General features: G+C 44.4%; 1 protein-coding gene across 1 annotated transcript in view; it reads left to right on the top strand.

The window, feature by feature from the left end:
• Positions 1 to 4,958: 4,958 nt before the first annotated feature.
• LOC132780510 (uncharacterized) overlaps positions 4,959 to 15,291 on the top strand; it is a 30,641-nt gene continuing 20,308 nt past the window's right edge. The window contains exons 1-4 of the mRNA XM_067460809.1: positions 4,959 to 5,010; positions 8,539 to 8,904; positions 12,121 to 12,150; positions 14,952 to 15,044. Coding sequence (XP_067316910.1) covers positions 4,959 to 5,010; positions 8,539 to 8,904; positions 12,121 to 12,150; positions 14,952 to 15,044 — 541 coding nt within the window. The remainder of the gene's footprint in view (positions 5,011 to 8,538; positions 8,905 to 12,120; positions 12,151 to 14,951; positions 15,045 to 15,291) is intronic.

Below are 15,291 nucleotides of genomic sequence, written 5' to 3'. Positions count from 1 at the left end.
ACGTAGAGAGCATTGCAGTTCCTGCCAAGAAGCAGGAATATTGCATTCAAAGCACCCCCAACAGAGCTCAAGTGGCAGTTGAGTTCCCACAGAAGTGGAGGAAGCAAGAAGCCATCTTGTTTCCTCTGCTTCAGGTAAGCCTTGTCTTGGAGTGCATTAGGAATCTGAGTGAGTGTTTAAGATTAGCTGCTCTGAGTGTTTGTTTTGTCTGAGAGGCGAGGCTAAATTCTTTAGCCAGCAGTGATTGACAGTTGCAGTTTGTCCTTTTAGCGAGCCTTAATTCCGAAGCAGAGAGGAGAAGGAATCCAATGGAAAGGTAACAACCCTGATCTGAATGAGGACTTTTCATCTCCTAGAAACCCACAGTGATAGGAACAGTCGGCCTCCAAACTTGTTGGGCTCAAGGGCCAAAGGCCCCCATGAAGGGGGAAAATGCAGACTTTTCTCATTTATTATTATTTATTTATTTATTTACAGCTTTTATATTCCTCCCTTCTCCTCACCCCGCAGGGGACTCAGGGCGGATTACAGTGTACATATATATGGCAAACATTCAATGCCAATTTTTGACATACAAACATATACAGACAGGTTGCTGTTCATTCATTCAGTCGTCTCCGACTCTTCGTGACCTCATGGACCAGCCCACGCCAGAGTTCCCTGTCAGCCGTCACCACCCCCAGCTCCTTCAAGGTCAGTCCAGTCACTTCAAGGATGCCATCCATCCATCTTGCCCTTGGTTGGCCCCTCTTCCTTTTGCCTTCCACTTTCCCCAGCATAATTGTCTTCTCTAGGCTTTGCCGTCTCCAGACATACAGAGACATACACACATACAGAGAGGCTATTTAACTTTTACTGGCCACCAGGGGAGCTGTCGCTTTCCTCGTCCATCTGCGACGCTGATGAAGCACTTCCGCATTCCCCGCATGTTTCCCCACTGGAATGCTTTGCTGGAGTCTTCCTTATGGCCTCATTATTTATTTATTTATTTATTTATTTGCTTTACTTCTATACCGCCTTTCTTAGCTGAAATGGCGACTCAAGGCGGTTTACATAGTAAAGGTTATCACAACAATATCAAAAAAGGCAATTAAAAACACATTATACAAGATATACCAGATCAAAAAAATCATTATCATAAGCCTCAGCAAGCAAATCAGAATCCGTAATCATAATCCTTTATACCAATTCCTATGTTTGGTTGTACCATCTTCATGTATTCATTGCACTATTTAGCCAAACGCTTGTTCGTAAAGCCATAAATTAATTAGTTAATAAATTAGTTAACTTAGCCTCCCCACACTTTAAGGTGGTACCTAATTTTCCTACTTGACAGATGCAACTGTCTTTGGGGTTGCAAAGGTCGACAACAGGCTACACACAATTGGTTGGAAACCCACTCCAACCCGGGCTGGCTTTGAACTCATGACCTTTTGGTCAGAGTGATCTTAATGCAGCTGTTACTCAGCCAGCTGCGCCACAATCCCGGTGCCTCATCTCTAGGTCCTTCTTTAGGAATATGATTATAGAGTGGTGCTGTAGGACCTAGAGCTTCTTGGAGAGGGGTTCTTGAAGGTAAAATTCATAGTATTGGCCAGCATTTGCATTGTTCTGCTGCAACAAAAGAGCTGTAAGAGTGAGAGGTTCCAAAGATGCAGTTTGACACCATGTGAACCTCACTGGCTCAAGGTGATGGGATCCTGGGAGATGTAGCTTTGCAAGGTGTGTCTTGCAAGGCTGTATCTGCTTAGCTTTGCGAGATAATGATGCCTTGAATAATATCTAGGCAGATGGCAATCCGATCAATCCCACCATCTAACCCCAATTATAAAGGCAGGCTTTATGGCCAAACAATATGACTGGACAGGGGGCAAACAGATCCCACAGACTGTCCTTCCTTTAATAAGGAATTCACACCACTTTGGCACTTAGATAACACTTGAGGGGATGTCTCTTTATTTTAAAACTTCACTGCCACCATAAGTATAAATGACCAGGAACCCTCTAGCTATTTAAGATGTGAAAAGGCTTGCTTAAAACACCACTAAGTACTGTCTTTTAAAAGGCTTCTTTGAAGGGAAACAGGCGAGGTTGATTTAAAAAAGAAAGAGGGACTAAATCCACAAATGGCACGGGACTCAGGCTTAAGGTTCAAAAATAACAAGGAAAGTTTATTGAAGTAAAAGTTACAGAATGAAAGTGAATGCAGGTTCATAAGCTTGGCTGTTACAATCAAAGTATTCTTGTTCTTAAAAGCGTACCGGTTGCATGAGAGAATGGTTCTATCTTTGTTACAGTTCCTATACAAAACCCAGCTATTTCTCCTCTAAAATAGCTGTAACCAGTCTGCCACAGCCTGCTTTGCTGTGCAAACTTCAGGCAAGCTGCCTATTCCTAACAGAGACTCCTAAAACTGTAATCCTACTCTAACATCACCCAGAACTGAACTGAACTGCCTAAAAACAGCTTCTTACTTTCCCTCCAACAGTCTAACTCCACCCCCCTTTAACAAACCAATCCTGGCTGTTTCCAGGCTGGCTCAGGCCTAGGCCACTCCCCCTCTCTGAACTGGAGTCTTCCCTAAACTAAGATGGCTCCTGCTGCCCTCTGCCAGGCCTTCTAAGCTGAAACTACCTAGCCTGTCTCTTCTAGGCCCTGCCACCCTGGCTGGCAAGGTAAGGGATCTTCACACCTTGCAGGGGAGAAATCCCCCTTCTGTTGCACCCTAGAGCAGGAACAGGACCCTCTAATCATTAATTACACCACACCTTGGAGGAAAGAAGAGTCATTTTTATTTGAATAAAAACTGGAGCCAGTAAAAGAGATGAATACAAAGTTGATAGAAGTCCAAAAGCAAAAAGCCAAATAAGCAGCAACATAAACAGTGTCCAGACATAATAACAAAGTTCCAAAAGCTTGCTGTAATAATCCAAATGCAGAGAAATACCAAAAAGCTTCCATATAAAACCACGAACGTAGCCACTGCTAATCCACTTGAAAAGCCAGGAATCCTTGGAGACGTGGCCACATGAAACAGGAATATCCAGGAAACTTGACTTGATACCAAATGATTCCTGGTCTAAAGAAAATACACGAAGAGCTCAATTTAAGTTCCTACTCCCCCCAGTTTTTGGCCTTAACTGCCGAATTCTTTCTGACCTGCGTAAACATTGGGCCTCTCTACGATTCTGGCTGATTTCCAGACGGCGACTGGTTTTATCTATCTCCTCATTAGCTGCAACAGGTGTGAAACTCTCTTGCAAACTCGAGCCTGGAGAAGGGAGTAAACTTTCCTGTCTTTCTGTGGCAGGAACCTTCTCTCTTCCAGCAAAAGGCACCAGCCAACCCCTCACCAGAAAATGTCAACCCTTTCCGCTCCCTTGGCAGCCACCTCTCCATAAAAGTCAACATTGACACTGAAAGACAACACTACCAGAGCAATGCAAGTGCAGCATTTTTCTGAATGAAGCAGAGAGTGTTTGAGGACCGGGACATCCGTAGGGAGACCAAGGGGCTTGTTGATAAAGCCATTGTCAATCAGCCCTGCTATACGCCTGTGAGAGGTGGACTGTCTACAGACATCAACACTGACACTGAAATACAACACCACCTGAGCTCTGCGAGTGCAGCATTTTTTCAAATGAAGCAGAGAGTGTTTGAGGACCGGGACATCCGTAGGGAGACCAAGGGGCTTGTTGATAAAGCCATTCTCCTCCCAACCCTGCTATACGCCTGTGAAACGTGGACGGTCTACAGACGTCACATGCAACTCCTGGAACAATTCCATCAGTGCTGCCTCCGGAAAATCCTGCAAATCTCTTGCGAAGACAGGTGGACAAACGTCAGCGTGCTGGAAGAAGCAAAGACCACCAGCATCGAAGCGATGGTCCTCCGCCATCAACTCCGCCAGCTTTGTCCATAGACACCTCCAGGGTCATGTGGCCAGCATGACCGCATGGAGCGCCGTTATATATAATACTATATAATATAATGTCTGACTCTGGGGGATGTGGTGCTCATCTCCATTTCTAAGCTGAAGAGCCAGCTTTGTCCATAGACACCTCCAGGGTCATGTGGCCAGCATGACCGCATGGAGCGCCGTTATATATAATACTATATAATATAATGTCTGACTCTGGGGGATGTGGTGCTCATCTCCATTTCTAAGCTGAAGAGCCAGCTTTGTCCATAGACACCTCCAGGGTCATGTGGCCAGCATGACCGCATGGAGCGCCGTTATATATAATACTATATAATATAATGTCTGACTCTGGGGGATGTGGTGCTCATCTCCATTTCTGAGCTGAAGAAGAGCCAGCTTTGTCCATAGACACCTCCAGGGTCATGTGGCCAGCATGACCGCATGGAGCGCCGTTATATATAATATAATATAATATAATATAATATAATATAATATAATATAATATAATAATATAATATAATATAATATAATATAATATAATACTATACTATACTATACTATACTATATTATATTATATTATATTATATTATATTATATTATAAGCAGAGTGCAGGAGACAACAACAACAACAACAACAACCACAATCTGCTGCAATGCAGAATGAAGGGGGCTTGACTCTACTTCAGCTGCCATGGCTCAGTGGGAGTTGTAGCTTTGCATGGCATAGAGTCTCCCCTATCCAAAGGGGCGAACTAGAAATCCCAGGCTCCTCTAGCATTCGGCGATGGCAGTTCCATAGTTTGCTTTCCTTCTGCAGTGGCGAGGCGCCCCCTGTTGGGAAGGAGAGCAAGGCCAGGGCTGAGCTCACAAAGGCCGCCCGGCGACGGGCGCAAGGGGACCCCCCCCCTCTTTTCCGGGAAGGAAAGGAAAGGAAGGGAAGGGAGGGGAAAGGGAGGGGAAGGGGCCACACAGACACCCCTCCCCCGGAAAAGCCCCGAGAGGAGCCCCGAAGGGAGAGGAGTGGAGGCCGGATGGATGGGGGTCCTCCTCGGGGCCAAGAGCGGGTCGCCCTCCACACTCCTGGCAGGTCAAGGAAGAAGGAAGGAAGGAAGGAAGGAAGGAAGGAAGGAAGGAAGGAAGGAAGGGAGGGAGGGAGGGAGGGAGGGAGGGAGGGAGGGAGGGAGGGAGGGAGGGAGGAGGAAAGGAAGGAGAAAAGGAAGGAAGGGAGAGAGAGAGAGAGAGGGAATGAAGTAAGGAAGGAAGGAAAAGAAAGAAGGACTGAGGAAAGGAAGAAAAGGAAGGAAGGAAGGAAGGGAGGGAGAGAGAGAGAGAGAGAGAGAGAGAGAGAGAGAGAGAAGGAATGAAGGAAGGAAGGACTGAGGAAAGGAAGGAGAAAAGGAAGGAAGGAAGGAAGGAAGGGAGGGAGGGAGGGAGGAAGGAAGGAAGGAAGGAAGGAAGGAAGGAAGGGAGAGAGAGAGAGAGAGAATGAAGGAAGGAAGGAAGGAAGGAAGGACTGAGGAAAGGAAGGAGAAAAGGAAGGAAGGAAGGAAGGAAGGAAGGGAGAGAGAGAGAGAGAGAGAGGGAATGAAGGAAGGAAGGAAGGAAGGAAGGAAGGAAGGAAGGAAGGAAAAGAAAGAAGGACTGAGGAAAGGAAGAAAAGGAAGGAAGGAAGGAAGGAAGAGAGAGAGAAGGAATGAAGGAAGGAAGGAAGGAAGGAAGGAAAAGAAAGAAGGAAGGACTGAGGAAAGGAAGGAGGGAAGGAAGGAAGAGAGAGAGAGAGAGAGAGAGAAGGAAGGAAGGAAGGAAGGAAGGAAGGAAGGAAAAGAAAGAAGGAAGGACTGAGGATTGGAAGGAGAAAAGGAAGGAAGGAAGGAAGAGAGAGAGAGAAGGAATGAAGGAAGGAAGAACGGAAGGAAGGAAGGAGAACATTAAGGAAGAAAGGAAAGAGGGAAGGAGGGAAAGTAGGAAGGAGGAAAAGAAAGAAGGAAGGAGGGAGGGAGGAAGAGAGGGCAAAAAGGAAGGAAGGAAAAAAGGAAGGAAGGAAGGAGTAAAAAGAAGGAAGGGGAGAAAGAAAGGAGAAAAGAATGGAAGGAGGGAGGGAGAGAGAGAAAAAAGGAAGGAAGGAGAAATATAGAGGGAAGGAAGGAATGAGAAAAGGAAGGAAAGAGGGAAGGAGGGAAAGAAGAAAGGAGAAAAAGGAAGGACACAGGAAAGGAAGGAAGAGAGGGCAAAAAGGAAGGGTGGAAGGAAGGAAAGAGTGAGGGAGAATTTGAAGGAAGGTAGGAGAGGAGGAAGGGAGGGAGGAGGGAGAGAGGGAAGGGGGAAAGAAGGAAGGAATGAGGGAAGGTTGGGGAAGGAGAGAAGGAAGGAGGAAAGAGAGGAAGGAAGGAAGGAAGGGGATAGAGAGGGCAAAAAGGAAGGAAGGATGGAAGGAAAGAGGGAAGGATGGCGGGAAGGAAGAAAAGAAAGAGAAGGGAGGAAGGAAGGAAGGAAGGAAAAAAAGAAGGGGGGAGGGAGAGGGCAAAAAGGAAGGATGGAAAGAAGGTAGGAAAGAGGGAAAGAGGGAAAGAAAGAAGGCATGAGGGAATGTTGGAAGGAATGTAGGAGAGAAGGAAGAAGGGAAGGAAGGAAAGAGAGAATATGGGAAGGAAGGAGGAAAAGAAAGAAGGAAGGATGGAGGAAAGGAAGAGGAAAAGGAAGGAAGGATGGAGGAAGAGAGGGCAAAAAAGGAAGGGTGGAAGGAAGGAATGAGGCAGAGTTTGAAGGAAGGGGGAGAAAAGGAAGGAGGAAAGAGAGGAAGGAAGGAAGGAAGGAAGGAAGGAAGGAAGGAAGGGGGAAGAGAGGGCAAAAAGGAAGGAAGGGTGGAAGGAAAGAGGGAAGGATGGTGGGAAGGAAGGAAAGAAGGAAAGAAAGAGAAAGAAGGGAGGAAGGAAGGAAAAAAGGAAGGGGGGAGGGAGAGGGCAAAAAGGAAGGATGGAAAGAAGGTAGGAAAGAGGGAAGGAGGGAAAGAAAGAAGACACGAGGGGGAGTTGGAAGGAAGGAAGGAAAGAGGAAAGGAGGGAAAGAAGGAAAGAATGAGGGAGTGCTGGAAGGAATGTAGGAGAGAAGGAAGGAGGGAAGGAAGGAAAGAGAGAATAAGGGAAGGAAGGAGGAAAAGAAGGAAGGATGGAGGAAGAGAGGGCAAAAAGGAAGAATAGAAGGAAGGAAGGAATGAGGGAGAGTTTGAGGGAAGGTAGGAGAGAAGGATGGGGGAGGGAGAGAGAGCAAAAAGGAAGGAAGGATGGAAGGAAGAAAGAAAGAGGGAAGGAGGGAAAGAAGGAAGGCATGAGGGAGGGTTGAGGAAGGTAGGAGAGAAGGAAGGAAGGAAGGAAGGAGCGAGCTCCCAGGAAGGAGGGAGGGAGGGGCCAGGACTCAAAGGCAGGGGAGAGAGGGCCCACATCAACATTAGGAAGGACTTCCCCACAGTTAGATCTGGTTGGCAGTGGAATATGAAGCCTGGAGGTGTCCCCTTCCTTCTCTCAATCAATCAATCGATCAATCAATCAATCAATCAATCAGTCAATCATATCCATGGCTGGATGGCCTTCTGTTGGGAGGGCTTGGATGGTGTCTTCTTTTATGGTAGAAGGGGTAGAGAATGCTGCTGGAACAGGGCCATACAGTCTGGAAAACTCATCGCAGCCTTTGGAGATATGCTTTGGAGGTCCTGAGGCTGCTTGGAGAGCCAGATGTTGGGTTGGTTGGCGTTGCCTCCAAGGGATGCGTTGCTGGGAGTGACGTCCCTTCCTTTCTTCTCTCCATACAGCCTTTGGAGGTCCTGAGGCTGCTTGGAGATGAGAGCCAGATGTTGGGTTGGTTGGCGTTGCCTCCAAGGGATGCGTTGCTGGGAGTGACGTCCCTTCCTTTCTTCTCGCCACACAGCCTTTGGAGGTCCAGAGGCTGCTTGGAGATGAGAGCCAGATGTTGGGTTGGTTGGCGTTGCCTCCAAGGGATGCGTTGCTGGGAGTGACGTCCCTTCCTTTCTTCTCGCCACACAGCCTTTGGAGGTCCAGAGGCTGCTTGGAGATGAGAGCCAGATGTTGGGTTGGTTGGCGTTGCCTCCAAGGGATGCTTTGCTGGGAGTGACGTCCCTTCCTTTCTTCTCTCCACACAGCCTTTGGAGGTCCAGAGGCTGCTTGGAGATGAGAGCCAGATGTTGGGTTGGTTGGCGTTGCCTCCAAGGGATGCTTTGCTGGGAGTGACGTCCCTTCCTTTCTTCTCTCCACACAGCCTTGGGAGGTCCTGAGCCTACTTGGAGATGAGAGCCAGATGTTGGGTTGGTTGACTTTGCCTCCAAGGGATGTGTTGCTGGGAGTGATGTCCCTTCCTTTCTTCTCTCCACACAGCCTTTGGAGGTCCCGAGGCTGCTTGGAGATGAGAGCCAGATGTTGGGTTGGTTGGCGTTGCCTTCAAGGGATGCGTTGCTGGGAGTGACGTCCCTTCCTTTCTTCTCTCCACACAGCCTTTGGAGGTCCTGAGGCTGCTTGGAGATATGAGCCAGATGTTGGGTTGGTTGGCGTTGCCTCCAAGGGATGCCTTGCTGGGAGTGACGCCCCTTCCCTTCTTCTCCCCACAGCCTTCGTCTTGAGCGTTTGCTTCTTCTCAACCGAGGCCGACTACAAGGGGACAAATATCACGGTGGAGCCACCAATGCCGATGGAAGGAGGAAGCGTCCGCCTCACCCCGGTCACCCTGGCCATTACCCGGGTGATCTGCCGCTGGTTCCGAAAGGAATTGAGAACAAATGAAACCATCCTGTCCGCTTTCTTCTACCCAAGCTTTAAAGTGAGGAAGGGGCCAAACTTCACCGGGCGAGAGACCATACGGCCCGACTGCTCCCTTGAGATCACACCCTTGAACATCACCGACCTGGGAAACTATATCACATTGATCGAGGGCCCTGAGGATACGCGGATCGGAAGTGTAGAGCTTATCGTCCACTGTAGGCTATAACGTTTTTGTGCAATATATCTGACTATCACATTTTGGTACAATATGTCTATAACGTTTTTGTACAATATATCTGACTATCACATTTTGGTACAATATGTCTATAACGTTTTTGTGCAATATATCTGACTATCACATTTTGGTACAATATGTCTATAACATTTTGTGAAATATATCTGACTATCACATTTTGGTACAATATGTCTATAACATTTTTGTGCAATATAGCTGACTATCACACTTTTGTACAATATGTCTATAACATTTTTGTGCAATATATCTGACTATCACACTTTTTCACAATATGTCTATAACGTTTTTGTGCAATATATCTAACTATCACATTTTTGTACAATATGTCTATAACGTTTTTGTGCAATATATCTAACTATCACATTTTTGGACAATATGTCTATAACGTTTTTTTGCAATATATCTGACTATCACATTTTTGTACAATATGTCTATAACGTTTTGTGAAATATATCTGACTATCACATTTTGGTACAATATGTCTATAACATTTTTGTGCAATATATCTGACTATCACATTTTTGTACAACATGTCTATAATGTTTTTGTGAAATATATCTGACTATCACATTCTTGTACAATATGTCTATAACATTTTTGTGCAATATATCTGACTATCACACTTTTGTACAATATGTCTATAACGTTTTTGTGCAATATATCTAACTATCACATTTTTGGACAATATGTCTATAACGTTTGTGCAATATATCTGACTATCACATTTTGTACTATATGTCTACAACATTTGGTGAAATAGGACTGAAATAGGACTGTAATGTTAGTGAAATATGACTATCAGGTTTGTGCAGTAGGACTTTCTATAACATTTGGTGAAATATGACATCCGTGCATATGGTTATAGAGAGTTGTGCAATATGGTCTGTACAATATATCGAAAATAGTTGGTGAAATACAACTGTCGGTAATGTTAGCACAATATGACTGTCTATCAAGTTTGTGCAACACGAATCTCTATAATGTTTGGTGAAATATGACTCATTATAACATATGTGCAATATGACTATAACCATTCTGTACAATATATCTAAAATAGTTGATGAAATACAACTGTCTGCAATGTTAGTACAATATGACTATCAAGTTTGTGCAATATGAATCTCTATAATGTTTGGTGAAATATGACTCATTATAACATATGTGCAATATGACTCTCTATAACCGTTCTGTACAATATATCTAAAATAGTTGGTGAAATATTATAAATATAACTGTCATATTGTTAGTGCAATATGACTATCAATTTTGTGAAATATGACTCCCTATAACATTCCCTGGAACATTTGTGAAATATGACCATCTATCACCTTTTTTGGGCAATGCATCTAATAACAATTTTGTGATGTAGGATATTTTGTTCAATATAACTACATTGAAGGTTTGAGTGAAATAGGTCTGTAATGTTTTGTGCAACATGACCGTGGAAGGGTGAAATCCCCTTCCACACTCCATCGTTGCCAGGAGGCAAAAACCTGCAAAACAGCGAGTCCGAGAAAAGCAAACCTCATCTGAACATGATTCCTTTGTGTTCTATCGACCCGCCTCCCTCTCTCCTGATTTGCTGTCGCCACCAGGTGGCAGAGGTCTCCCCATTGGATCGTACGGGCCACTGGAGCTTCCTGATTGGTCCAGAGGCGCCGGGGGTGGGAGGGCCGCCTCCCAGCTGTTTGCCCATCGTCCAATCACGGTGGAAGGCAGCAGGGAGGCCGGGGTGGGAAGTTTGAACTCTGCAACTTTGAATTTACTATTGGTGTATTTTCTTCATGCTCTCCTGGCGAATGATTGCAGCTCTGCATCCTTTTCAGCTAATAAACCTCGATGGCTTTTCTTCAACTTGGTGAGACCTTTCATTGGGAAATCAGGGAAAAATATTGGGTGCTTCTCTGTCTCGCCAGGGAAAAAGAACTCTTGAATGAGTCTAATTGGTCTCTGCCTCTTGGCAAAGGCCCCTAAATTCCACCTCTAGATCAACATGTCTATAACATTTGTGTGCAACAGGACTACCTCTCACATTTTGGCACAATATGACTGTCTATTTGTGTGCTGTGTTTCAGCCAAATTGTAACTTTTTTTGCAATATGTCTATAACATTTTTGTGCAATAAGACAATCTGTAAAAAGTTTTTGCAATATGTCTATAACATTTTTGTGCAACGACTATCTGTAACATTTTTTGCAATATGTCTATAACATTTTTGTGCAACAAGACTATCTGTAAAATTTTTTGCAATATGTATATAACATTTTTGTGCAACATGACTATCTCTCACATTTCTTTGCAACATGTCTATAACACTTTGTGCAACATGACTATTTGTAACATTTTTTTGCAATATGTCTATAACATTTTTGTGCAACATGACTATTTGTAACATTTCTTTGCAATGTGTCTATAATATTTTTGTGCAACAAGACTATTTGTAATTTTTTTTGAAATATGTCTATAACATTTTTGTGCAACAGGACTATCTCTCACATTTTGGCACAATATGACTGTCTATTTGTGTGCTGTGTTTCAGCCAAATTGTAACTTTTTTTGCAATATGTCTATAACATTTTTGTGCAATAAGACTATCTGTAAAAAAATTTTGCAATATGTCTATAACATTTTTGTGCAACGACTATCTGTAACATTTTTTGCAATATGTCTATAACATTTTTGTGCAACGACTATCTGTAACATTTTTTGCAATATGTCTATAACATTTTTGTGCAACGACTATCTGTAACATTTTTTGCAATATGTCTATAACATTTTTGTGCAACAAGACTATCTGTAAAAATTTTTGCAATATGTATATAACATTTTTGTGCAACATGACTATCTCTCACATTTCTTTGCAACATGTCTATAACACTTTGTGCAACATGACTATTTGTAACATTTTTTGCAATATGTCTATAACATTTTTGTGCAACATGACTATTTGTAACATTTCTTTGCAATGTGTCTATAATATTTTTGTGCAACAAGACTATTTGTAATTTTTTTTGAAATATGTCTATAACATTTTTGTGCAACAAGACTATCTCTCACATTTCTTTGCAACATGTCTATAACATTTTTGTACAGGACTATCTCTCACATTTCAGCAAAATATGACTGTCTATTTGTGTGATGTGTTTCAGCCGAATTGTTTTTGTTTGTTTTGCAGATCCACCTGATGACGAGCCCAAATTGTTTGGTAAGTAAAGAACACTGCCTTGGGACAAACCATTATTTTGCCTCCTCCATCTTCTTTTCCTGCCTTGAAACTCCAAACAGAAGCTGCAGTTTTCTAGGAAAACTAGGGGAAAAATGGAATGGTGACATTACAACAAGGCTGAAGGCATGAAAAATGATATTACCTAAATTTGTATACTTATTCCAAACCCTCCATTTAGTATCCCACCTAAAATAACCAAGAAATGGGATAATTTAATTAAAATGTGGATAGTAGGCTCCACTAAGAATAGAATTGCTAACACGAGGAAAGATGCATTGTCGAAGGCTTTCGTGGCCAGAATCACTGGGTCGTTGTAGGTTTTTTTGGGCTATATGGCCATGTTCTAGAGCGGTGGTTCTCAACCTGGGGGTCGGGACCCCTGGAGGGAGTGTCAGAGGGGTCACTGAAGACCATCAGAAAACAGTACTTTCTGTTGGTCATGGGGGTTCTATGTGGGAAGTTTATCCCAATTCTATTGTTGGTGGAGTTCAGAATGCTCTTTGTAGGGGAACTATAAATCGCAGCACTACAATTCCCAAAATATCATAGAATCATAGAATCATAAAGAGTTGGAAGAGACCTCATTGGCCATCATCCAGTCCAACCCCATTCTGCCAAGAAGCAGGAATATTGCATTCAAATCACCCCTGACAGATGGCCATCCAGCCTCTGTTTAACAGGCTCCAAAGAAGGAGCCTCCACCACACTCTGGGGCAGAGAGTTCCACTGCTGAACGGCTCTCACAGTCAGGAAGTTCTTCCTCGTGTTCAGATGGAATCTCCTCTCTTGTACTTTGAAGCCATTGTCCCATTTCGTCCTAGTCTCCAGGGAAGCAGAAAACAAGCTTGCTCCCTCCTCCCTGTGGATTCCTCTCACATATTTATACATGGCTATCATGTCTCCTCTCAGCCTTCTCTTCTTCAGGCTAAACATGCCCAGCTCCTTAAGCCGCTCCTCATAGGGCTTGTTCTCCAGACCCTTGATCATTTTAAGGTCTATATCAAGGTCTATTTTCCCCAAACTCCACCAGTGTTCACCTTTGGGCATATTGAGTATCCATGCACAGTTTGGTCCTGATCCATCATTGTTTGAGTCCACAGTGGTCTCTGGATGTAGGTGAACTACAACTCCAAAACTCAAGGTCAATGCTCATCAAACCCTTCCAGTGTTTTCTTTTGGTCATGGGAGTTCTGTGTGCCAAGTTTGGCCCAATTCTGTCGTTGGTAGAGTTCAGAATGCTCTTTGATTACAGGTGAACTATAAATCCCAGCAACTACAACTCCCAAATGTCAAAGTCTATTTTCCCCAAACTCCACCAGTGTTCACATTTGGGCATATTGAATATTCATGGTAAGTTTAGTCCAGATCCATCATTGTTTGAGTCCACAGTGGTCTCTGGATGTAGGTGAACTACAACTCCAAAACTCAAGGTCAATGCTCATCAAACCCTTCCAGTGTTTTCTTTTGGTCATGGGAGTTCTGTGTGCCAAGTTTCTCCCAATTCTATTGTTGGTGGGGTTCAGGATGCTCTTTGATTACAGGTGAACTATAAATCCCAGCAACTACAACTCCCAAATGTCAAAGTCTATTTTCCCCAAACTCCACCAGTGTTCACATTTGGGCATATTGAATATTCATGGCAAGTTTAGTGCAGATCCAGATCCATCATCCTTTAAACAGAGGCTGGATGGCCATCTGTCAGGGGTGATTTGAATGCAGTATTCCTGCTTCTTGGCAGAATAGGGTTGGACTGGATGACCCTTGAGGTCTCTTCCAACTCTTTGATTCTATGATTCTATGATTCTATGATTGTTTGAGTCCACAGTGGTCTCTGGATGTAGGTGAACTACAACTCCAAAACTCAAGGTCAATGCTCATCAAACCCTTCCAGTGTTTTCTTTTGGTCATGGGAGTTCTGTGTGCCAAGTTTGGCCCAATTCCTTCGTTGGTAGAGTTCAGAATGCTCTTTGATTACAGGTGAACTATAAATCCCAGCAACTACAACTCCTAAATGTCAAAATCAACCCACCCACCCCCCCACTCCCCAAACCCACCAGTATTCAAATTTGGGCATATTGTATATTTGTGCCAAATTTGGTCCAGTGAATGAAAATACATCCTGCAGATCAGATAGATACATTACGATTGATAACAGGAGCAAAATGACATTTATGAAGTAGGAAGGAAAATAATTTTAGGGTTGGGGGTCACCACAACATGCAGAATTGTATTAGGGGGTCGCAGCATGAGGAAGGTTGAGAACCACTGCTCTAGAGGCATTCTCTCCTGACATTCACGCCTCACTACCTCTGAGGATGCTTGCCATAGATGCAGGCGAAACGTCAGGAGAGAATGCCTCTAGAACATGGCCATACAGCCCGAAAAAAACCTGCAACAGCACAATGAAAGGCATATCTTAACACCTCTCAACAAAAGATTTTCCCAGGGTCAGGCAGGCCTTCAAATGCTAATGAACGTGGTCAGTTGAAACATTCACACCTAGCTCCAGCAGAGAAGAGCTCTTTGCCCCACCCTGGTCATTCCACAGAGATATAAACCCATTTTCCTACTTCCAACAGACCTCACGACCTCTGAGGATGCTTGCCATAGATGCAGGCGAAACGTCAGGAGAAATGCCTCTAGAACATGGCCCTATAGCCCGAAAAAACCCACAAGAACCTAGTGATTCCAGCCACGAAAGCCTTCGACAATACACAGTGAAAGATATTGGCCAGAGAGTGATGTGCCAAGCTCTGCATTGTGTGCTTTCCTCCTTGCAGACCGGGGATTCAACAAAATGACCATCGTTGGCATTGTCTTTGGGAGCCTGAGCGCCGCCGTCTTCCTGGGCATGGTGCTTTTCTCCGTTTACCGTGAGTCAAACCCTGGAACAATGATGAAGACCCTTCCCGTTGGTCCCATGGCCAATGATAGGTCAGGGATGGAAGGGAAGACATAGCACCCCCCTTCCCCGGTGGTCCTGGCTCCTTTCTGGATGGAGCAAAGGATGTGTCCAGGACCAGGGGCGGCTCGTCCATTACACGAAGTAAGCGGTCGCAGAACATTTTTTTTTGCCAGGGGTGCAGAGGCGCCTCTGTAAATGCCCCTCGTCCGCCACTT

Source organism: Anolis sagrei, chromosome X (genome assembly GCF_037176765.1).
Source record: "Anolis sagrei isolate rAnoSag1 chromosome X, rAnoSag1.mat, whole genome shotgun sequence".
Classification (NCBI taxonomy): domain Eukaryota; kingdom Metazoa; phylum Chordata; class Lepidosauria; order Squamata; family Dactyloidae; genus Anolis; species Anolis sagrei.
Note: the sequence above shows the minus strand (reverse complement) of the source record. Positions and strands in the feature narration are given on the sequence as shown.